This window comes from Tursiops truncatus, chromosome X (genome assembly GCF_011762595.2).
Source record: "Tursiops truncatus isolate mTurTru1 chromosome X, mTurTru1.mat.Y, whole genome shotgun sequence".
Taxonomy (NCBI): Eukaryota; Metazoa; Chordata; class Mammalia; order Artiodactyla; family Delphinidae; genus Tursiops; species Tursiops truncatus.
This window is the reverse complement of record NC_047055.1, coordinates 15,730,907-15,755,978: the sequence shown is the minus strand read 5'-3', so window position 1 is coordinate 15,755,978 and position 25,072 is coordinate 15,730,907. Positions and strand designations below refer to the sequence as shown.

Here is a 25,072-nt window from a genome sequence, read left to right as displayed (position 1 = left end):
CCTTATACCGTGAATATTCCAGTCTTTATCTTCAGGTTCCCAAGTCCTATTTATTCCAACACCCCCATTCTTAGTAGATGAGCTTGACAAAGTTTGCTGAAAAAAATTGAAGCTATGGAGATGTGAGAATATCTCTCACGTCAGATGATTTTTTTTTCTGAGTACTCTCTAAGTTATCCCCTCCGTCTCTGCTGTAGAATTCACCCTTTCATACTTTTCTACTCCCACACTTATCCTCTCCCTCCAGACTTGCACTGTCCTGTATGGTAGCCACTAGCCACATATGGCTATTTAAATGTAAATGAATTAGAATCAAATAAAATTAAACATTCAGTTCCACAATCACACTAGCCGCATTTCAAGCGCTCAACAGCCACACGGGATTACCTGAAGGGACAGTGCAGATACGGAACATTTCCATCATTGTGGAAAATCCTACTGGATAGCAGTGCTCAGTAGGGTCCTCTGATTTCTTACCTATCCCGTGGGCTATTCAATCTCATCATCAACAACAGTAACAACTACCCTACAAGTGACCGTCATACCCTTGTTGCTACCAGTATCTAAATGCTGCCAAACTTTTAGAATAGATACTTGCCTTCATGCTTGCATTCCTTTCTTGGTCCTCTGCAATCTGACTTCTGTACCTGCTAAGAAGCCACCAAAGACATTTGGGGCATCCTCCACCATTTTTTCCTAGTCATCACCCTCTAAAATTTCTCCTCTCTAACCTGTTTCTCACACCTCTTGTCCCTGGCACATCCCATTGCTGAAGAAATGTTGCGTAGATGAGACAACGAGCTTCCCTCCTTGATCATTCGCTCCCCCCTGTCCTGAAAGTCCAGTCCTCTGCTTTTCTTCTGCCAGCCCTTCTCTGATGAACTCATCTTCCCTTATTTGCCTTCCACTATCTGCTCTATGAAAACGGGTCTCAATCTCATGGCTCGAGATGCTAATTCCTCACCTACCTGCCTGGCATTACAGGAGAGTGCCAAGAATAAGTGTTGGTATTATCAATGAAGGCAGAGAAAGCTATCTCCTATCCCAATTAATTTCCATGTCCCTTGAAACCCTGTGGGCAAGTGAACAGTCAGGGATGGAAGGGGGCAGAAACAAAGACTACAAAAGGAAGACATGGGAACGCTCTGGCCAAAAGAACTTTGTCTATATAATAATTCTGCCATAGTCTTTTCTTATAACCAGTGTCAAAACCTCAGGATAATATAGAAGTTCTTTTTCCTTTTGACTCCTTCCTCTTTCTTTTCTTCTTTTCTTTTGGAGGGAGGAGTGGGTTAGTAACCTCCGCCTTGCCTTTTCATAGCAAACTCCACAACAGTTGTAGATCAAAATGGAAAACCAGTCACTTGCACCAAGGCACTAGCCTGCAGTAAGCCCACAGCAAATTACAGCCTGGTGTTTTGTGAAGGAAGTTGACAGGACAACACCTTCTTCCCTTCTCAAAATGAATGCATAAAAATACGCTCTAGCCTTTAACAGCATCCGATGTCTATAACTAACATGAAGAGAACATCAGAACTTTTTTTTCCCTTTGGCTTTTTTTTTTTCTTTCAGCAGACACATTGCTCTGCTGATTAGAAAGCTAAGAAAGTGGACAGGTAGAAATATATAGCTTATTCAGCCAAAGGAAAGTTAAAGTAATGCAGACAACACATTGCATAGTGCCTGATTTGGTTACACTTAATTTAAAGACCACCAGGTCCTGACCAATGCTCTTTCCCCCCCAGCTTTATTGAAATATAGTTGACAAATAAAATTGTAATATATTTAAAGTGTACAACATGATGATTTGATATATGTATACGCAGGGAAATGATTACCACAATCAAGTTAAGGAACAATAAACATAATTCTTTTTTTTTTTTTTTTTTTTGCGGTACGCGGGCCTCTCACTGTTGTGGCCTCTCCCGTTGCGGAGCACAGGCTCCGGACGTGCAGGCTCAGGGCCATGGCTCACGGGCCCAGCCGCTCCGCGGCATGTGGGATCTTCCCGGACCGGAGCATGAACCCGTGTCCCCTGCATCAGCAGGCGGACTCTCAACCACTGCACCACCAGGGAAGCCCCGTAATTCCTTTTTTTGTGTGAGAATGCTTACCATCTACTCTCTTGGCAAATTTTAAGTCCACAACACAGTATCATTAACTATAGTCACCATGCGGTACATTAGATCCTCAGAACTTACTCATCTTTTAACTGGAAGTTTGTCCCCTTTGACCAACATCTCGCCATTTCCTCCAACCCCAGCCCCTCACAACCACCATTCTCTGTTTCTATGAGTTTGACTTTTTTTTTAGATTCCACATATAAGGGATGCCATACAATGATTCTCTGTCTCCTGACCAGTGCTCTTGAAATGTAAATTCACTATCCAAAACCCACAAGTGAATCCAAAACACTGGGAAACAGGAGAAATTTACGCTGGACAGATGTGGGCAGTCCCCAAACTCAGTGATCTTTGACAGCTACAAGGTCAAGGCAGTTTTTCAAAGTGATTTGTACAAAGTTTGCTTGTAAAAGAAAAAACATTTTTTAAGAGGGCATTCAGTTATATCCGAGGTAATCAAAGTAGCAAAAATAATCTCCAAAGTCAGCATTTACTAGGCAATTTGGGTTAAAATGTTATAAAAGGCAGACTGTTTGGGCTAGTACATCTGCCTCTCTTGCACTTGAAGAAAATTTGTAGATGAAGAAACTGCCTTAAAAAAAAAAAAAAAAGAAAGAAAAGCCTCCTTTCCCACAGCCTTCTGCCAAACAGATTCTGTTGCTAGGTAAACAGAAGCTACCAACAATTTATGTACCAATATATATAGCAAATTATAGCTGAGAGGAAGCTTGCTAGCTTATGAAACAGATGGTGATTTGTTGTGGCTCGGGAGAGAACAGGGTTTTGCCATGATGAGCCCCTGCTAGTCTCTCTGACAATTTCCTAGCCTAATAAACACTCTGACTTTGTATGTTATGAAGTTGGATGAGAGTGGAATCATGTAGAAAAGAAAGGAAAAGTTGGAAGGAATGGCAAAGACAATGCTCTTTGAGAGAAGGAATTATGGGTTTTAAACTTTGTGTTTAAATATGAGATATCAGTAGAAAGTAAACCAACACAGCTTGTAATATAACCCCCAGACTTGCCATCTGGGTTGAAGTCAAATTGAATAAGCCCAAGAACATCAACTCCGCTTCTCTAGCACTATGAAAAATTTCAGAAAGTCTGGTCAAGCAATCAGAAGCAAGAACAAGAGGGTGTAATCTTCTGTGAACATCTGTAACTAGAGAATATACCACGCTTATTAAGATTGTGTCAAAAGAAATTTCATCGAGTTAAGGCCCTTGCAGCTCACATTTCTCATCCAAACTAAACTAGTGTTTGTTCAATAAGCAACTGGTTCACAACTGGACTTAAACTGTCTCCCCACATCCTGGAACAAACTGTTGAACCACACTCAGATCCACACTGACATCTGCAGGTAATCAAAACAGGACTTCTATGAATTGATTTCTAGACGCAGATTCTCAAACCATTCACCACAGCAGTGTGCGAACCCATAAAACCTAAATACCCTGGATGACTATTTCTTTAAAAAATACTCTCTATCTTTAAGTGCTTTCATCGACTAAAATATTGTATATAGAGTATGAACTCCATTATCTAGAAAAAAACCCACAAACATATAGTTATTTCCACCTGGTGTAATTATGGTGATTTTAATTTTCACTTTAAACTTTGCCTTCAATTTTCCATTACTTTTCAGATATTCTCCAATGAGTGTATAGTCCTTTTACAATTAGTTATTGAAAGGCTGCTACCTCGATTTTATTTTTTTAATTGTCAATATCAGCATTTTAATGAGTTATTAAAAATAAAATCATGCATAATATCCTCAACAGGCAAAGGTTACAATTATATGTAACATAAATATATAAAGGGAGCTGTAAGATGAAGGCATTTTTTTTTAAAGATACGGATAAATAGTCAAGACAATAAATTGTTTTTTAAATATGCGTTTGAAAGAAAATCTAGGGAAAATAAGGTACAAAAAGCGATGGTCTCATTTAAAAAAGGATTTTCATATGTCCTAGCTAATAAGCACTAAATATGTTATATATATGAGTGAAGAGGAAGATTTTTAAAGGATAAGTAAAGTTAATGAGGTAAAGAAAAACACAAAGGATACATTATGGCAATTGAAAAATAGTGTACTAAGGAAAAACATGCCAAACGAGTTGAATCAGGAGGACACACTATAAAAAACAAAGCAACAAACACCCAAACAAAAAATCATTTGAAAATAGTTTACACACATTCTTCCAAAATTGATGCATGTTAGTGTTTGTACTAACATGACAATGTCTATGGGATTTTTAATGTTCATGTTTATTCTTCTCCTAAAATATGGTTCCTATTGCAGAAATTAATATTAATCTAAATTTTCTTCTTCCCATATGTCAGTGAATGAAGAAAAATAACAATTGCCACACAATCATCAAAAAATATTCTGTTACCAAAAAAATTCTCTAACCAAAGGAATAAATGATAGATATGGCATATCTCCAGTACAACTTTGTTGATAATTCATTTTCCACACACCTCTGGATACTACTGTATCTTTTTTTTTTAATTAATTTATTTATTTTTGCTGTGTTGGGTCTTTGTTTCTGTGCAAGGGCTTTGTCTAGTTGTGGCAAGCAGGGACCACTCTTCATCGCGGTGTGCGGGCCTCTCACTATTGTGGCCTCTTTTGTTGCATAGCACAGGCTCCAGACGCGCAGGCTCAGTAGTTGTGGCTCACGGGCCTAGTTGCTCCATGGCATGTGGGATCCTCCCAGACCAGGGCTCGAACCCATGCCCCCTGCATTAGCAGGCAGATTCTCAACCACTGCGCCACCAGGGAAGCCCCTACTGTATCTTTTAATAGCCTCTCTAGTGCGACCGCTACCTCAATTTTAACCTCAAACCCCTAGTTGTCCCAGGTCAATTTGTATTCACATTCATCAAAGCCTTTAAAAAAAATCCTGCAAAATGTTTTTCTGTGGTAAACTGCTACTAAGCAGCATGCTTATTTATATAGGCCATCAAAACTCCTAAAGACACACAAAGATAAGGAGAAAGCAGATTTGTAGAGTCTAACATACGTGATTTTTCTATAGTGCCTTTCAACTGAGTGAAATTTCAAAGTAACGTTTATTGGATCAATCTATAATTACTGTATTAGAGAAAACAGGATCTATTACCAAGAGGCTCCTTTTACAATGACTGTCTGGGGGAAAGCCTGTTTTTCTGGGCTTGTGAAATCAAGTGACTCATTAAATTTCTGAGGTAAAAAATCAACATTTGAAGAAAGCCTTATTCTACATGTTAAAAATTAAGTGTAATAGAAAAATACACCTAGGGTTTCTGGTGGTAGGGAGAAAAAAGACAACTGCTTAAGGGTTTATTAACAAATTCAATCGATAGGCACTCATAAACCTGCAGGCCCTCAGCTTACAAGTGTGCTACATTTCAAACGTTTATTGGTATATTTATTTTTTGGTGCCTGCAAAGCGTTTTCTTGAGGAAACAAAGTCATGGTAGTTAGAGTCCCAAGTTAATTCACAAAAGTAAAGCTAAAGTACTGAAGGTTTGCAACGAAATTCTAAGAAGTAGTTTTAGTAATAAGGTCAAACAAATGCTGGAATGATTTCAACAATAAATTATTTTTCAGTTTTCCTGTTTTGGTACATGAGAGAATAATTATAGAAAGATAAGAAAGGCGGACCTTTTCAAGCACTTTAGATATTAACATTTAAGTTCCCTTTAAAACTTGCAACTTTTTAAAATTTATGCTTATTGGCCATACTTGAAGTTTTACTTTAGTTAACAAATGGACACAAGATGGAAATTAGGGAGAAAAATTAGGAGAGGGATTTTGATATGGAAACTGGGCAAGAACTGAAGCAGAAGGGGGGAGAGGGAACTAAAGAAAACATAGGGGTTGCCTCCACTTCATTCATTCATTCATTCGTTCGACTGTTAAGTGGCAGGCCCCATTGGTAAGTATAAGGACCGAGTAGTTCATCATTCATTCAACCATTCGCCCTCCTCCCCAAGTGACCCAGATAGTCAAGTTGACTGCATATTTTGAAAAAACATATTTGCATCTTTCATACTGTGTGTGAAGTTGAGTAGCTTTTCATATATTTAAGGCTCATTTCTTCTGTGAACTGTGTTTTCATATTTTTGCCCATTTTCCTCTTGTGAGTTTTAGCCTACCCCCCGCTCTGAAATTTGAGTTCTTTATATATGTATTTGGGATATTAGCCATTTAGATAAGTATTTCTCCCAGTTTTGTTGTGTTTCTTTCGACTGTGCTTATGTGGTGTTTTTGTCTGTCTGTTTGTTTGTTTTTGTTGGGGGTCTTTTGCCACGCAACAGGTTTCTATTTTTATGTAGCCTTTACTTTTATGTAGTTGAAATTATCCATCTTTTTCATTGTATCTGGATTTGGAGTCATACTTCGAAAGGCTTTCCCTATACCCAGGTTATAAAGGATTTCATCCATGTTTTCTTATATTACTTACATGGTTTCATTTTTTAACATTTAGATCCACTTGGAGTTTATTCCAGTGTACAGTGTGAGGTATGGAACCAAATTATCTATTTTTACAGCAATCCATTATCCCAACAGCATTTATTAAAAAGTCCAGGGCTTCCCTGGTGGCGCAGGGGTTGAGACTCCGCCTGCCGATGCAGGGGACACGGGTTCGTGCCCCGGTCCAGGAAGATCCTACATGCCGCGGAGCGGCTGGTCCCATGAGCCATGGCCGCTGAGCCTGTGCATCCAGAGCCTGTGCTCCGCAACGGGAGAGGCCGCTACAGTGAGAGGCCCGCGTACCGCAAAAAAAAAAAAAAAAAAAAAAGTCCATTTTTGCCCCAGTGATCTGGGTCTACCACCTTTACTATATGTTAAATTTTACACTTGGTCTATGTCTGGACTTTCCGCTTTGCTCCAATGATCTGTCTGTTCACGCACCAGTATAATATAATAAAGGTAACAGGTTATAACACGTTGGTATGCAAAAAGGGGGGCAGCTTTCTTTACAGAAGAATGCTACCTAATAAATGTGGAAGGAATGACAGAATTAGTAAAATATTTTGCAGCCACCATCTTAAAAACTGACCCAGGGAGGCATCACTAATGGATGCTAAAACTATTGGGTGAAAGTTGTTGGGGAACAGGACATTTACATGGTCACATTTAATACTTTTAAAATACTAATTTAATATTAACTACAAAGGGGGAAAAGTACCTTTACAGTGGAGAAATCTGGAGAACACTACCTTGACTAAGTGACTGAACTTGGCATCACCAGTGGAACAACTGACATCATGTACCTCCTGATATGATGCAATGGGAATCACCTATGTGGTATTCTTGCCAAAAAGATTTAACTAATCTAATGTTTAATTGAATCTAATCATGAGGAAACAATCCAACAAATCCAAACAACAGGACCTCATACAAGACAATTGGCCCAGACTCTTCAAAATGAGTATTTCATGAAAGATGAAAGAAAGTGAGGGGACTGTTCTACATTAAAGAAAACTAAAGAAACATGAAAACTAAATGAATTTGCATGACCTTTGAGCCTAAATTTTGAATCCTCAATTGAAAAAAATTGATAAAATAATATTACTTAATTCACAGTCCATATTCAGATTTCCCAAATTGTCCCAATAATCTCTTTTAGATCAGGACCACCCAGCTCAACCACAGACTCATGAGAAAAAATGAACTGTTTAGTTTTAAGTCACTAAGGTTTCAGGGGGAAGGAGAGGGAGATTACACAGTAATAGCTTATATAAATATGCTACCATCTGTGTGAAATTTGGGAAAAAAGAATATATTGATGAATTTGTTTACATATATGCAAACGTTCTCTGTAAGGATACACAGGAACATAAAACCACAATTGCTGTGGGGAAGAGGAGCTATGGTGGCTGGGGGATGAAGACAGGAGGGAGACACTTCATTTTCTGCCCTATTGTACCTGTAGAATTTTAAACACATGAATGTATTTCCAATGAATGAATGAGTGAATGAATGAAATCTGTTTCTTTTACTCATGTCTTTCCAGGACCCTTGAATCATCTCTAGTGGTAATGGGAACTCTCATACCCTACTGATGAGAGTATAAATTGGTACAATCTTGGTGGGGTGGAGGTGTGGCTTTAAGAAATGCCTATAACGTAAGGTCAGACACTATAAAACTCTTCAAGGAAAACATAGGCAGAACGCTCTATGACATAAATCACAGCAAGATCCTTTCTGACCCACCTCCTAGAGAAATGGAAATAAAAACAAAAATAAACAAATGGGGCCTAATGAAACTTAAAAGCTTTTGCACAGCAAAGGAAACCGTAAACAAGACGAAAAGACAACCCTCAGAATGGGAGAAAATATTTGCAAATGAAGCAACTGACAAAGGATTAATCTCCAAAACATACAAGCAACTCATGCAGCTCAATATCAAAAAAACAAACAACCCAATCCAAAAATGGGCAGAAGACCTAAATAGACATTTCTCCAAAGAAGATATACAGATGGCCAAGAGGCATATGAAAGGATGCTCAACATCACTAATCATCAGAGAAATGCAAATCAAAACTACAACGAGGTATCACCTCACACCAGTCAGAATGGCCATCATCAAAAAAATCTAGAAATAATAAATGCTGGAGAGGGTGTGGAGGAAAGGGAACCCTCTTGCACTGTTGGTGGGAATGTAAATTGATACAGCCACTACGGAGAACAGTATGGAGGTTCCTTAAAAGTTAAAAACAGAACTACCATAGGACCCAGCAATCCCACTACTGGGCATATACCCTGAGAAAACCATAATTCAAAAAGAGTCATGTACCACAATGTTCATTGCAACTCTATTTACAATAGCCAGGACATGGAAGCAACCTAAGTGTCCATCGACAGAAGAATGGATAAAGAAGATACAATGGAATATTACTCAGCCATAAAAAGAAACGAAATTAAGTTATTTGTAGTGAGGTGGATGCACCTAGAGTCTGTCATACAGAGTGAAGTAAGTCAGAAAGAGAAACAGAAATACCATATGCTAACACACATATATATGGAATCTAAAAAAATAAAATGGTTCTGAAGAACCCAGGGGCAGGACAGGAATAAAGACACAGATGTAGAGAATGGACTTGAGGACGCGGGGAGTGGGAAGGGTAAGCTGGGATGAAGTGAGAGAGTGGCATGGACATATCTACACTACCAAATGTAAAATAGATAGCTAGTGGGAAGCAGCCGCATAGCACAGGGAGAGCAGTTCGGTGCTTTGTGACCACATAGAGGGGTCGGATAGGGAGGGTGGGAGGGAGACGCAAGAAGGAGGGGATATGGGGACATATGTATACGTATAGCTGATTTACTTTGTTATAAAGCAGAAACTAACACACCATTGTAAAGCAATTATACTCCAATAAAGATGTTAAACAAAAGAAATGCCGATAAAATATGCAAATACATATGCAATACATAGACTATCTCCAGAAGAACCCACCAGAAGCTGATAACACTGGTTGCTTCTGAGGAAGGACCTTATGGGACTGGGAATCCAGGGTAGAAGGAAGACTGACTTTTCCCTCTATGCCCTTTTTATTCTTTGAATTTTTATGCTGAACTTGTATTACCTTTTCAAAAGGAGCATAATAAAATAAAATGCACATACCCTTTGACTCAACTATTTATCACTTCTAAGATTCTCTCCTGCAGAAATACTTACAGAAACAAAGATCTTACTTGTGTATACTAATAAAGTATAAGGAACCTAAATGACCATCAGTTAAGGATTAGTTAAATAAATTATGGAATGTTCATACATGGGAATACTATACAATTGCTAAAAATGAACCCATAAATCATCACCCAGGCTGACATAGAATATTCCAGAAATCCGGAAGCATTCCCTAATGCCTGCATCCAGCCTTTCCCACCCTGTAAGTTACTACAAACTGAATAAACCCATGTAACCATCACCCAGGTCACACAGAACACTCCAGAACACTTGAGGCGCCCCCAATGCCCACTTCTAGCCGTTCGCCCCCTGTGAATGACCACAAGCTGAATAAACCCATGTAACCATCATCCAGATCACACAGAACATTCCACAGACCATCCAGTTTGTAATAATTCATCAAGCTGTACACTTCTTTGTATGTATGTTATACTTCAATAAAAAGTGTGAAAATATGCATGTGTGTCTGTTATAAATACGTTCACATATATAGAGAAAAAGGTAATTAGGCATACAAATCAAACTATGGATGAAAAGGCTACGGGGGGAGGCATTTATTTACTTTGCATACTTCTATAAGGTTTAAACTTTATAATGAATTTTTCCCTTCACAATTTATAATTTTAAAATGAAGAAAAATAATGAAGAAAAACACTTTTTAAAAAGAAAATAATTTTAAACACTGCTATGAAATGTTAGTTTTGTCTTAGAGGAGGAAATATACAACATCAGGGTTTTAAATCCTAAAATTCGTGACCACTACCTACAACAGCCAGTCCCCCGTCCTCCCAATCCAACCCCATAGGTCCTGGAGGGAGATAAATGTCTGAAGAATAGATTCAGACAAAGAAACACTTGACTAGCTCGGTCTTTCACCTCAGACTTCAGTGTAGTCACCGAAGGGATTAGACTAAAACTTCCTTTTGCCCAAACCAGGCAGGCCTCAGTGACCCAGACGACAAGCTTCTTTCTCTGAGGGCTACATTCTGACCTTAGCTTTGGAGCTCTCACCACTACTTTAGTCCGAAGAGATGGTTAAGGAAACAAACTGAAGAAAAACCACACCTAGGGAAGGCAAGAAACCATTTAGGGTGACTGACTAGTCCCAGTTTGCCCAGGATTTTCCTTGTGTTAGCACTGAAAGTCCCCAGAAAACCCTTCAGTTCCAAGCAAACCAGGACCTAGGAAATCAGGCCTCAAGTGCTTTTTAGGCCTCTTCTCCCTGAGCCCCAACCAAGTTCCCCTTTGATCTGCAAGGTGAGGGGGAGTGTCTTCTCCTCAGAAGCTAAAGGAGAGATGCCAGACTTCTCTTACCACACTTTATAGGAGAAGAGCTAGCAGAATCAGAATCCCAGAAAGAGGGTCCAAAGAGGCACCCCAAAGAGCATTTCACACAGATTCAACAGCTTTTAACCTCTTCATACCAACAATTCCACACATCATTGTGACCCAATCCAATCCACTCCTGGATCAAAGTTCTGATTTATATTTTACTTTGAAGATTTTGGCTATACCTAGCTAGCTATTACTCAGACTCCTGTTTACTGAAGATGTTTCTTTTAGTGAACTCACTTTTTCTTTGAAACATTTATCTTTAAAATACATCTTTAAAAATATTATTTTCTAAGTTTATTTTAACAGAACACTTCCCATCACTTTCATAAATGGAAAATTGGTATCACATGCCACAAACAGAAGGTACATATTAGGTACATATGAATAACTATTACCTAGACGGAGTACTCCTTGATGAAGATTCCTCATGCAAGTTTCCCTCAGGAATGCCTGGAACGCAAGAAGCTTGGTGCTCCTCCTAGAGGTCAGAGTGCGTGGTTAACACTGCTCTGGGAGTTTCTTCCAGCTCCTTCTATAGGTTAACCCTCCCCCGTGACTTTCTTTCAGCTCCCTCTACAGGTTGGAGTGATTATCTTTCAGCTCCCTCTGTGGGTTAGAGTGGGGGGAGGAGGGTTATTGTTCAACAAAATTTTATTGAGTGACTACTATGTTGTAGATACAGCACTGAGGATACAGGGGAGAACATGGGAACAATTTCGTATCGTAATTGAGCACGGACAGGGAAAGAAGGGAAAGATGAAGTTAGAAGATTTGGGCACAGACTGTACTGTCTCTATTTCCTAAACCCCTGTTTATTCAAGCCATTGCAATCTGACTTTTGTTCCTTCCACCTCACCAAAAGTACGCTCATGAAAGTCTCTAGGGGACTTCCTAATGATCGGATCCAATGGGAAGTTTTGCATCCTCATCTTAAGTGACCCTGGACACGACTCCCTCCTTAGCTTTGCTGACAGCGTTAGCTGGTTTCTCCAAGGTTTTCTCCTATCCCTCTTGCCACCCCAGCTCTCCTTCAACCTGCCTCTTATATGTTGATGCTTGTCAGGATTTTGTCCTTAACCCTCTTCTCCATAAATCTCCCTTCTTACGTCTACACCCATAGCTCCCACTTACATAAGCCAAAGACTCCCAAATCCTGAAAGACCAGAGGTGCCTCTATTTCTCTCTCCAACCCCATTTCTCATGTTAGCAAATTACTTGTATGACTGTGAGAGTGCCTTGGTCTCTTCTTCCTGTATCCGATTTCCCTCTCACTTCTCCCTCCACCTGAGGTTTGTTCTTCGATTCAGCTTCAGCTTCCCAGTGTTCTGGGAAGGACTCCAGAAGCACAGCCTGGGTGCTCTCCCTTTGTGCTCCCCAAAACACTAGAATTGGTGCTTCTAATGGTCAGCGTACCTCTGTTTATTTCACTAGGCTGGTCACCTTGAAGGTACTGACTGCATCTGCATTTACAGTTCCCAGCACAGGGCTCATTAAATACTTTTAAATTGACGAATATAAGAAATCCATGAGCTGTGAACAGGTAAACATGGAGGAAGAGAAGCTTGGGGATGGCTGGGGTGCGTCTGAGAAAGGGATATTTAAAACTTGAGTATTTAGAATACTATTCCCTTTCCCTTCCTCCTATGGAGGCAGCCAGGGCTGGAGGGGCCGAGGGGGCATTGATGTGTCAGGGTCAGAAATTGGTTACATACAGGAGAAATGAGCAATTGTATTGAGGATAAAGGGAAACAGGCTTGTCACTATCCGAGAATAGTTACAAATATGGATAGGACGGATGCTGGAATGAACTCGGTAGTGTTGAACTGGAATCAGAGATACTCATGGTCTTTAATAGATGATCAGATATACATATGTGTGTATATATAAATATACATTTACATGTATTTTCTGTGTTGAGAGGGCCTTTATTTATTAATATTATTATTTTTTCGGCTGTGCCGCACAGCTTGCAAGATCTGTTCCCCGAACAGGGATTGAACCCAGGCCATGGCAGTGAAAGCCCAGAATCCTAACCACTAGGCCACCAGGGAAGTCCCGAGAGGGACTTTAAACCATAATGCTCAAGTAGCAGTGATTATACCTAGTGCCTATATTTTGGTAATTGTACCAAATACCATTCTCTATTAAAAGGAATCAAGGCTCCTTAGAGAAACAGCTGATCGCAGGGCTTGGGGCAAGGAAAGTATGAATCCGGGACATCTTATGCCAGAAAGTAAAACACTGCTCAAAAAATGATAGATTTGCCAAAAGGACACAGCAGCCAGCTTGGAGGGACTCTCACTGTCCATATCTGAGATGTGAATATCAAAAAAAAAGTCATGGTTATGAATAAAAACCCACTGACTAAAATAGGAGTCCACGAGTCCACAAGGATCAAATAAATGGTGGAGGAGGGAAAGTTCTTCTTTACACTAGAATGCCAATTGATAGGTGTAGAAGGAATAAGGGAAGTAGAGAATCACCATTGGGTAGTCATCATAACACTAGCAGGCAAGAAAGAGCAAAAGATACTAAAATTACTGGGGGAAAGTTTGATGAAAAACCAGGATATTTATAGTCTCAAAGTACTTCCACACAAAATATTTTACCCATTTCAGAGGTAAAACGCTAACTATGCAGTGGAGAAACACAGCAGACACCTCCTTAACCAAAGGATCAAGGGTCACCAGTAATAGGACGAAGTGGTACCATGTGCCTCCTGCAATGAGATGTTGAGAACACAACACCACTTCTGTGGTATTTCTGCCCAAAATGCATAACCTGAATTTAGTAACGAGGAAATATCAGTCAAATCTAAATTGAAGGACATTTTTCAAAATAACTGGCTAGTACTTCTCAAAACTATGAGGATCACAAAAGACAAGGAAAGACTGGGGGATTTCCAGGTTGAGGGAGACTAAAGACACATAATGAGTAAGTGTAACACATAATCCTGGATGGAATCCTGGGCCGGAAGGAAACTTTTTCCCCTCTTGCTAAAAGAGCCTTATTGGCACCACAGGCAAAATATGAACGGGGTCTGTACACTAGGTGGGATAGTTTTGTATCAAGGTTAATTTCCTGATTTTGATAGCTGCAATGTGGTCATGTAGAAATGTCCTTGTCTTTAGGAAATTTACAATGAAGCACTTAAGAGTAATGGGGTATCATGTCTGTATCTTATTCTCAGATGGTTCAGAAAAAATGTGACACACACATACAAATATACACAGACACATACATACATACAAGCGAGTGGGAGGGATGGTGAAACTAATGTGGTTAAATATCAACAACTGAGGAACCTGGGTGAAAAATATATGGGAGTTCTTTGGGCTATTCTTGCAACTTTTCTCTAAGTGTGAAATAAGATAGTTCATGTATTTTTTAAATACTGAAGAGTGAGTGTTTAAAGCCTGAGTCATGCATGAAAGGCTTTTATTTTTTGCCTGTCTACCCACCCCCCCACCTTGCTCCAAAAACAATTTAGAGTCTTATGAATATGTAAAAAAAAAAACACAAGATACAATAAATCCAAAACAAGTAAGAAACATGTGTAGCCTTGGCAAGAACCTTGTAAATTGTCAAATTCTACAAAATGCTCTTGAAAATTTGACAGATTATGTGGAGAGGTTTCTCTTTGTTTTGGGAAACAACCCAAACTTCAAAACAGCTATTAGTTCTTTTGTGTTCCCCATATCCTTTTATTCAAAACTTGACTGCAATTAGACACAGAGAATGCAATACTGGGATATGGATAGGCTTAAAAATTTTACAGAATTTTATGCATGTGTACACACTTTATTAAGTTTGCATTCTAAGATATACACAAGGTCAGCAGTTCACAAAACTTATTATTATTCCAAAAGCAGTTATCATGAAACACAGTGATTATATGTCAGTCAAGCAAAAAGAGCATCTAGTAAATTTTCTTATCATATCATCTCTTATACTTGTTTTCAAATAGAAGCCTGAAATATGATATCATATTAGAATAGGAAGAGAGAATTTTACTTTATAATGATCACTTTTCAAATATTAGACTTTATATAAAAATAAAGGAGTACTGTCAACAAAGCTCACCTGAAGGTTAGCATCTCTATCTTTTACGTAATCCGAAACAACCCCTGCACAAACTTAATTTTCTAGTCACTTTAAACAATAAAAATGAACCTTGGCTTAAACAGTAAAGTCAGTTACCTTGCCTCCTAGTTCTCATAACAGAGGAACAACTGCATTTTCCTGTCCCAATTCTACCCCACCACTGAATTTCAAAAATAAATTTAAATATCATTACATTCTAAAGGTTATGTCTTAAGAGTCCTAAATTAGAGCCAAAAACTGATGGCCAAAAGTGTCCCTTTAAGGCAAAGAAGACAGTAGAGAGCTGGTGGATAAATACCCTACAGGAGAAAACCATCTCTCAGTATTATATAGGCAGAGACTTTTAACATGGTTCTTTCACAAACAGAGTAAATACACTGCATACCACTGATGTAATTTTTCTTTGAAATGACATACTAGAGAACAATCTTCATAGTATATACATTCATGTTAGGTTTGAAGGATTATGGACTTTGCACAGGTGAAAGCCAATATGAGAAATAAAGCCACTAATGGCCATTACGGCAGTTATCACAATTTAAAATAAACAACACAGCTGATGCTACAACAGAACTACTTACTGCAAGCTAAGTGATGCTCTCTTATAATTCAGAGAGAATAGGTTTCCCTTCAAGCCCTACAGTATTACTAGTCTGTGGGTACCCTCAAAGCACATCATCTTCCTTTAAAATTCAACGACCTTTGCCTTCAAAAGACACAAATGCAGTAGTTTTCATTTCTTACATTCATTTAAAAATGGAATATTATGGTCCTAGCAGGCAAATTTGCATGTTAAATACAGACAATCCAACCACGATGTCTGAACATTAAAAGAGATCTATCACAACAGACATTTTGCACACAGTTTTAAATAATAAATAACACGGCAATAGATTACACTCAGGTTTTTAAAATAGCTCTATCGGGATTTTCCTCTTTTAAATGTTAAATAACTTATGGTACCGCAGACTTACTATCATGTACACTGTTGACAGCTCAAACAGCTTCTTAAAAGCAGAATGCACAATGACATTGACTTTGGCAGCTCCTAAAAGCTTCCTCATAGATATTAAACTGCGCTTCCCATAAGGCAGCATGTATAAGAACTGGACTCTGATTCTGGGGGCAACACAATAACCAAAATACAGTCGACAACACCACTCACCACACAACAAAACAAACAACTCCAATGACGAAAAAGTAATCAGAAAGAAGCAGCAATCAAAACGGTATGTGGCAATCAGACACATAAAGCCCGTTTTCTACCCTACCTTATGATATACATCTTTACAGCATGACACTGAACCCCAAGGCCCCTCAGGCCTCATTACACCACCCAAGACAAGCTGTCAAGCTCCGTGTACACTTTTCTACACAGTGGTTTGTGTGTAAATAACATTATTCATTCATTTGTAGATGCTCCACACATCTGGTCAAGGCAGGAATTTCTTCTCCTTGATAACACCACCTAGAAACATTAACAATATTTTATATATTCCTTAGGGCAACAGGTTTGAGGAGAACAATATCAACTGGGGTAGCTTAGTCATAAGAAGCTGTGGTGACTAATCCCGGCATCCTGTTAAGTCCGTTTACATTCTCAGCACTAAAATCAATCCTTGCATCCTACACTCCAACAGCAAAGAAGCAATATGCACAGTAATGAAAGCAACGACATGTTTTTTCCCCTTTGTGAGAAATGGCAAGGAAGCAGCTCAAACAGGAAAGGGAAACAAAATAATGTACTTTAAGCTGATGCAGAAAAATAAAAATTTATATCAAAAGCAACTCATCTAATATTGTGAGATAAAGAGATTTGAGACTTATGTAGTCAACAGAGAACAACAACAACAAAAATCTCTCAAGCAAGAGAATTTCTGATCAACTCTAGCTGTCATGACACTGCTGGGAAAAAGAACCATTGTTGAAGATACATATTAGTGCTTTCCTTAAATGTATAGACTCTAAAATACGTGCTCTTTGAAGCACTGAGAAAAAAATATATATATATATGTACTCTAAGCAATCAAAAATGAGTACTTGAGATTACATCACTAGCTCAAAATGAGATCAGCAAAAAGAGACCTAAGTAAGGTTACTACACTCATAAAATCAAACTTTAGAGAAGTGCCAAAAAAGAACGGCATCAAAATGGTTTAGATCAGTAACACTTTAATCCTCATTATGGATCAAAGTTCCCTGTGTTCCTCCCTGAATGTTTTCTGCAGGAAACAGCAGTTAGAACACTGAATCAGAAATGGGTAAGTCACTTGGGTGAGAGATCATCCATCAAGATGAACGGAGAGCATGAATTGGAGCATGCTACTGGAGCCTCTGCGGTTGTGCTGCCTTTAGCCAGTGAGTCTGAGGACAAGCCACTGCGGCTACTACTGCCATCCAAAATATCTGAACTGAGGACAAAGCAAAAAGAATTATAAGCAGATGCATCTATCAGGGTAAAGGCAAACATAACATGCAATGACATGGTTTCAAGAACTCACGGATCAGTACGGCATTGGTAAATCATAAAAAGCATAAAAGCAACAGCAAAACTAGAGGATGTACTATATTCAGACACCTGGGAGAGGACAACGTCAGAGAAATCCCAAGTTAAGACACGCAAGGTTCTGTATCATTTGGGTGCTCTCCTAGAGGCACCAGAAGGTCCAACATACCAGTAAGTGTTCCTCTTGACATGTCACGGTTTCCGTGAGGGAGTCCCCTACCTTCCGCTCAAGCGATTTCTACCCTTATATTTCTCTTCTTTAAAAAACTGTTTTTATTTTTATACTTCTCTTCTTACCTTCAGCCTTCGAGTAAGAGGAGTGGTTACTCGTTGAGGTACCCTGGACTGTCGGAAGTATTCTAGCAAGTATACTGCTTCATGGTCCTTCCATTCCAGAACAGTCTTTCAACTGCTCTAGATTTTATCACTTCCCCACTCCCAAGAGCCCTTCGACTCAAATACACATTTTTTTCTAATTTCCTCCATTATTTGCCTTTTATGTTCTGCTCATTTTATGAATTTCTTAGACTATTTCCTTTCCTATTGCTTTCAAAACTCAAAGGTCTCCCTCCTATTTCTAAAAGACTTGTTTCTTTGATCCCTTCAGTTAACTTCCAGTCAAGCTTCTAATAGGAATGCTCTATATCCACAGACCCAATACCCTCACAGCCCATTTACCTCTTGAATCCTGACAACTGGCTTGTGCTCCTGTCCTTCCACTAAGACTCCTGATCTGGTCATCAAGAGCCTCTAGAACCCAGCCTGGGGACACCTGACCCATCCAGCCCCGGCTCCCAGGGCTCCCAACAATCAAGCTAGCCTGCCTCATGAATCTGGCTACAGACTTTAGCGTTCACAATTGCCAGCCTTCACAATGTGACACGAGGCTGCCTTCCTGGCTACGATACCCATCAATACAACGTGTAAGCTCTGTGCTGTATATCTGGCCCGAATTCACTCATTCAGTCATTACATTTCTTCTAATATTTACTGAGTACCTGCCAAGTGCAGAATGTATGCCAGCTATTAGAAATACAATGGTATATAAGACAGACATGATCCCTGCCCTCATCTAATTTACAGTATAGTACAGGAGACAGACAGTTATATAATCATGCTAATTAATATATAATTATAATTTGTGATCAAAGCAGTAAAGATATAAGGGACTCTGAGAGTATATAACATGGGTGACCTGATCTAATTTGGAGGAATACGGAGGAACAAGGCTCCCCCGAAGTGATATTTGAGCAGTTGTCTGAAAGATGAGTAGGCCTTAACTGGGTAAAGCTGGGGAAGAAGCAAGGTTATTTCTAGGAGCCAAAACCAGGCTAGTATGGCTATAGCACAGGGAGCAAGGAGAACATGATGAGAGAAAGCTGGCGAGGGAGTCAGGTAGTTTTAGGATCTACACAGACATACTTTTTTATTTTTGAAAAGGAAACAAAGCATAGAATTGAAGAAGGACTTGTGAATCAGCAAATATAGGTTCTAGTTTAAGTTTGATCACTAGCTCCTTTGCAAAAGCTCATCCTGGTCTAAACTGCCCTGAAACTCAATATTATGTCTTTAATATTATCGTTTTTATGAATTTCCAAGTTAATATATTTCCACTGTTAAGCAACCTATGATACATTTGGAAGTTTCTGGGCTCTGTATCACCCTTAATAAAATGTAACTTCCCCCAACCCAGCTTCTCTACTCTTATATTTCTTCAAAATGTCATTTCTTTCTTTTGCCTGTGGATTGTTTTCAGATGGAAACAGAATACAAATAGGCTTTGGAAAAGTAAAAATATCGGGTTGGCCAAAAGGTTCGTTCGTTTTTTCCCATAAGATGGCTCTAGTAGCGCTTAGTCATCTTTAACTTCATTCGAAACAATTTTGTTAGACTGTGTTGTGACAGCTGTCGTATCAGCGTGCATTTAAAAAATATCAAAATTGGTGAATTTTTGTGTAGCCATTTTAATATTGAAGATGGAAGAAAATAGCAACATTTTCGGCATATTATGCTTTATTATGTCAAGAAAGGTTAAAAACACAACTGAAACACAAAAAAAAAAGATTTGTGCAGTGTATAGAGAAGGTGCTGTGACTGATCAAATGTGTCAAAAGTGGTTTGCAAAGTTTTGTGCTGGAGATTTCTTGCTGGCCGATGCTCCACAGTCGGGTAGACCAGTTGACGTTGATAGTGATCAAATCGAGACATTAACTGTAAACAATTAATGTTATACCACACGGGAGATAGCCGACGTACTCAAAATATCCAAATCAAGCGTTGAAAATCATTTGCACCAGCTTGGTTACGTTCATCACTTTGATGTTTGGGTTCCACTTAAGTTAAGCAAAAAAAAAAAAAAAAAAAAAAAAAAACCACCAAAAAACCAGTATTTCTGCATGCAATTCTCTATTTAAATGTTCTGTTTTTAAAACAAATTGTGTCGGGCAATGAAAAGTGGGTACTGTACAATAATGTGGAACAGAAGAAGAGATCGTGGGGCGAGCGAAATGAACCACCACCAACCACTTCAAAGGCCAGTCTCCATCCAAAGAACGTGATGGTGTGCATATGGTGGGATTGGAAGGGAGTCCTCTATCATCAGCTCCTTCTGGAAAACCAAACGATTAATTCCAACAAGTACCGCTCCTAATTAGACCAACTGAAAGCAGCACTTGACAAAAAGCGTCCAGAATCAGTCAACAGAAAACGCATCATCTTCCATCAGGATAACGCAGGACCGCATGTTTCTTTGACGACCAGGTAAAAACTGTTACAGCTTGGCTGGGAAGTTCTGATTCATCCGCCGTATTCACCAGACATTGCACCTTCGGAGTTCCATTGATTTCTGTCTTTACAAAATTCTCTTAATGGAAAAAATTTCAATTTCCTGGAAGACTGTAAAAGGCACCTGGAACAGTGCTTTGCACAAAAAGATAAAAAGTTTTGGGTAAATGAAATTATGAAGTTGCCTGAAAAATGGCAGAAGGTAGTGGAACAAAACAGTGAATACGTTGTTCAATAACAACGTATTCTTGGTGAAAATGAAAAATGTGTCTTTTAGTTTTACTTAAAAACCGAAGGAACATTTTGGCCAACCCAATAAAAATGGAAACAGTATATTTCCCAATCCTCCTACTCTATACTTTCTGCTGTCAAATGCATCATTAATAATACCACTTTTAAGTAAGAAGTTTGGAAAATTTAGCTGGCTCTGGTATTTTTTCAACCAAATGGCAAAATGGGTCTAAAATATGAATTATTCAAAGTACTGAAAGAAAGTTGCACAGATTATCTAAGACGTTGGAAAATCAAAAGACCTTTATATTTGCCTTTGGAACATATGTGATTTTCCTCCTGCAGCATTTTGCCTAGACTAATACTAAAATGAATTTACTTTCCTAAAGCACATATTGGCTGGGAAGCCGAAGGACACGCTCTCTGCTGCTTGGCAGGAAGAAACAGGCTTAGATTAAAATTTGGCCACCAAACAGATAATCTGAATATAAATACTTTCTTATTCCAACCAGACTTATGGTGAGCCCTGGGTTAAAAGATTCCATTTGCCATAAAACCTGCTTGCTTAGGTGAATCCTGTATTCATTCAAAAACATAGAACGTGACTCGCCATGAAATCTGTCGTCTAATGCTGTTGATTACCTTAAAGAAATAAGCTAATGGGGAAGTTACCAAGAAAAAAAATGAGTCTGAACATTGCACTTCATGTATTTTTTCAAGAATATATTTTTTCAAGAATTTCTTCTCAATTATTAACTGTAAACATATATAATTGTGTTTCATTGACAGAAAAATAGCATACTTGCATTTAGTCTCCAGTGCAATTTAAATTCAGAGCCTGGTAAACCTTTAACCAGGTATTTTCACTAAACTAAAATCTAGTTTCTGTTCTAATTAATCTGGCACTACTATACTTGGTCCTGGAAGCAGTGACTACAGGTCACAAATTACCCACTGTTAATATACCCACAAGCAAGACTTAACGTGATTTTGTAATTCCAGAGAGATCACTGTACAAAAGTGATTTTCACTGTGTCTGCTATTAAACCTTCTACCAGGGCTTCTAAAAGCAACAAAGCGTGGTCCAATTTAAGTTTCTCTCTTTTTTTCTTTCCTAGTTTAAGCTCTGATGGAGGTGCTAATGAGCCTTAGACTAGTGGCCCAAAGCCAAACAATGGCAGGAAAGCAAAGGACCTAGACAATTCAAATTGGACACAGGAGTACGTGAAACAAAAGTAAACTAATTCATTTCAGCCACTGACTATACCAATTGAGGCAGTATTTGAACCACACCACCAAAAATACTTATGACAGCTAAAGTAGTGCCCTCTGTCTAAAAAAACTAAGGGAGAAAGTATAAGGGAATCATTAAAACATTCAGTGATAAAGTAACAACAAAATTAGGTTGTCCAGTGTGACTCACGCTATCACGCATCTGGTGGAGCCACTCTTGTGCCTTGTCCAGTCAGTAAATTGCGTTCTATCAGATAAATGCCAGGCAGGTAAATGCGCTAGAAATCAGCCGCAGCCCTATCAGTCCCAGCACAGATTTTAGTATAAGGTAAGACTACAGGGCATCCCCCTACCCCTTGGTGTGGGTTAAACTGGTCCATAGGGTTTGTTCTCTACTCTCTACTATCTTACCTTACGAAGACCCAGCATTATCTTGCTGTATAACCTCTAGGTTTTTAAGATCACATAGTTAAATATGACCTGTTCCACTGTCACTTTGGGGATAGGAGTTTTAAAGTATCAGCACATAGGGATGTAACGTACAACATGATCAAGATAATGAACATGGCTATATGTTATAAATGAAAGTTGTTAAGAAAGTCAAATCCTAAGAGGTCTCATCACAAGGAAAAAATTCTTTTTCTATTTCTTTAATTTGGTATCTACATGAGATGATGGACGTTCACTAAACTTATTGTGGCCGTCATTTCATGAGGTACGTGAGTCACATCATTATGCTGCACACCTTGAACTTATACAGTGCTGTATGTCAACTATACTCAGTAAAACTGGAAGAAAAAAATTTTAATTAAAAATACTACTCTTTAATCACCAGAAAAAAAAGTATCAGCACAGAAGTCTAAGCTGCTCACACAAACATCTTCAAGTATATGTGAACATTTCTGTCATAATAAATAATGATTACCTTATTCTTTGTACATGTAACATACTCATGATAAAATTTTCTTGCCGTGACACATACGTTAAAAAAAATGTTAGGGCTTCCCTGGTGGCGCAGTGGTTGGGAGTCCGCCTGCCAATGCAGGGGACACGGGTTCATGCCCCAGTCCGGGAAGATCCCACATGCCGTGGAGCGGCTGGGCCCATGAACCATGGCTGCTGAGCCTGGGCATCTGGAGCCTGTGCTCTGCAACGGGAGAGGCCACAACAGTGAGAGGCCCGCGTACCAAAAAAAAAAAAAAAAAAAAAAAAAAAAATGTTAAAAATCACTAAGATAAATCTAGTGTAAAATGTTAAAATAAAACCATAAAGGTTAAGTCAGCAGTCCTGTTAACACTAAGGCACTGGGCAGGAAATTTCATGGAAGACTTTTTCCTTTTCTGTAGGAGAAATAGACTATCACTTAATCTTTACTACATGGCTAGCAGCCCTGAAAACTCCTTTATTTTATATGCCACAGATAGCCTTACTCCTAAAAGAATGAGGAGCAGAACAAGAGTTCCCAGCATGAAGAAAAGAATGAAAGCACCATGTAAAGGTGTACTTCCGAGCTATGGTCAAACTCCTGATGTTCATAAGGACTAAATGCAGAATGACGTAATTCCTACCTTGTGGTTAACAAAGGTCCCCAGATTTGCTTGGCAAAAAAAAGAATTCTTAGTAAAAAATAGGTTTATAGGGCTTCCCTGGTGGCACGGGTTCGAGCCCTGGTCCAGGAGGATCCCACAAGCCGTGCAGCAACTAAGCCCGTGCGCCAAAACTACTGGGCCTGTGCTCTAGAGCCCGCGTGCCTAGAGCCCGTGCTCCGCAACGAGAGAGGTCGCCGCGATGAGAAACCCATGCACCACAATGAAGAGTAGCCCCCGCTCGCCACAACTGGAGAAAGCCAGCGCACAGCAATGAAGACCCAACAAAGCCGAAAATAAATAAATAAAATAAACAAACAAAAAAGAAAGATTCAATCACTAAAAAAAAAAAAAATAGGTTTATGAAAAGGAGGCCTACTATTCCTTTGCATAGCAGTTGGCACACTGGACACAAACTCCATATGGGTCAATACTCAAACTTCACATTTATTGATAATTTATACTTCAAAGATGCAAGCTTTTAAAGATCATTATCTAGTATATAAAGTTTAAAGTTTTAAAACCCATCTCTTCTTTATGGAGTGGGGCAGGGAACAAACTATAATGATTGAAATGATGAGATAATACCTACTGATGATCTGATACCTTTTCTCTCCCTAAAATGTATAAAAATGGTTTCCTTAGTTATCGAGTAGATTGTTATCCTTGGCAACAGGTAGCTCCTGTCTCTGTCCCCATTTCTAAGAATATGGATCTCTGATCAATGAAGCTGCTTTTAAGATAGGAAAAAAAGTTTCTGCAAAAGCAGAATCCAATTTTACGTATCATGAATAACTCATATTTAAATTCTGTTCATTGTAAGACATAAATGTCAGCAATCTTAGTACACAAGGTGTTCCAAGAGTCTTATTGCGATTGCCAGCTTTAACAGCCTCAGAAGTCCAGATGCTCCAAACTTACTAAAAACATCGCTTGAAAGTTTAATCACCTAAATATCTTTGATACTGAGTTTTGTGAATTTTGAGTAATAAGTTTCTCTTTAATATATTACTTGAGCCATATGTTGGCTTGTTAGCGCTCTATGAGCAGCCACGAATAAAGTCAATCTCTCCAGTGTGAGGCGACACTTTTTGTGTTTACAGATCAGAAGTGCCCTTCATCCCCAATGTTGATGTTCCCAGGGCTCCCACAGCCAGTCACATGTCTACGGAGAATGGAGGTGGTGGCAATAGAAATAGAAGCCTCATGGGAGTTCCCTGGTGGCCTAGTGGTTAGAATTCTGGGCTTTCACTGCCGTGGCCTGGGTTCAACCCCTGGTCAGGGAACTGAGATTCTGCAAGCCATGTGGCATGGCCAAAAAAAAAAAAATAGAAGCCTCACAACAGCTACCATCACAGACAGCTTAGGTTGTGCTGCTCAGAGGAGTAAACGTCTGAACAAGGGGAGAGGGCCCTTGGTAAATACCATATATTCTCTGTCCTTCCTTACTTATTAGTGTGAACCTGTTTCATAGAGTCAAGC

At 39.0% G+C, this 25,072-nt stretch overlaps 1 protein-coding gene and 1 non-coding gene across 25 annotated transcripts in view; both read right to left on the bottom strand.

Annotated features, from left to right (window-relative positions):
* PABIR2 (PABIR family member 2) overlaps nucleotides 1–25,072 on the bottom strand; it is an 80,744-nt gene that overhangs the window by 41,900 nt on the left and 13,772 nt on the right. For 7 of the 24 annotated variants that reach the window (XR_012329273.1, XR_012329271.1, XR_012329272.1 and 4 more), the window contains exon 10: nucleotides 11,542–11,624. The exons of 2 other annotated variants lie outside the window; for them this stretch is intronic. Coding sequence is in view for 17 of the 22 variants with exons in the window: in XM_073799252.1 (XP_073655353.1) it covers nucleotides 11,542–11,624 (83 nt within the window). In the remaining 5 variants the exon portion in view is untranslated. 15 more of the 24 variants (XM_073799261.1, XM_073799260.1, XM_073799259.1 and 12 more) reach the window with 4 other exon arrangements.
* On the bottom strand, nucleotides 23,343–23,477 carry LOC117310494 (small nucleolar RNA U109). Its single transcript, XR_004524638.1, has one exon. It is a non-coding gene; the product is annotated as a small nucleolar RNA U109 (small nucleolar RNA).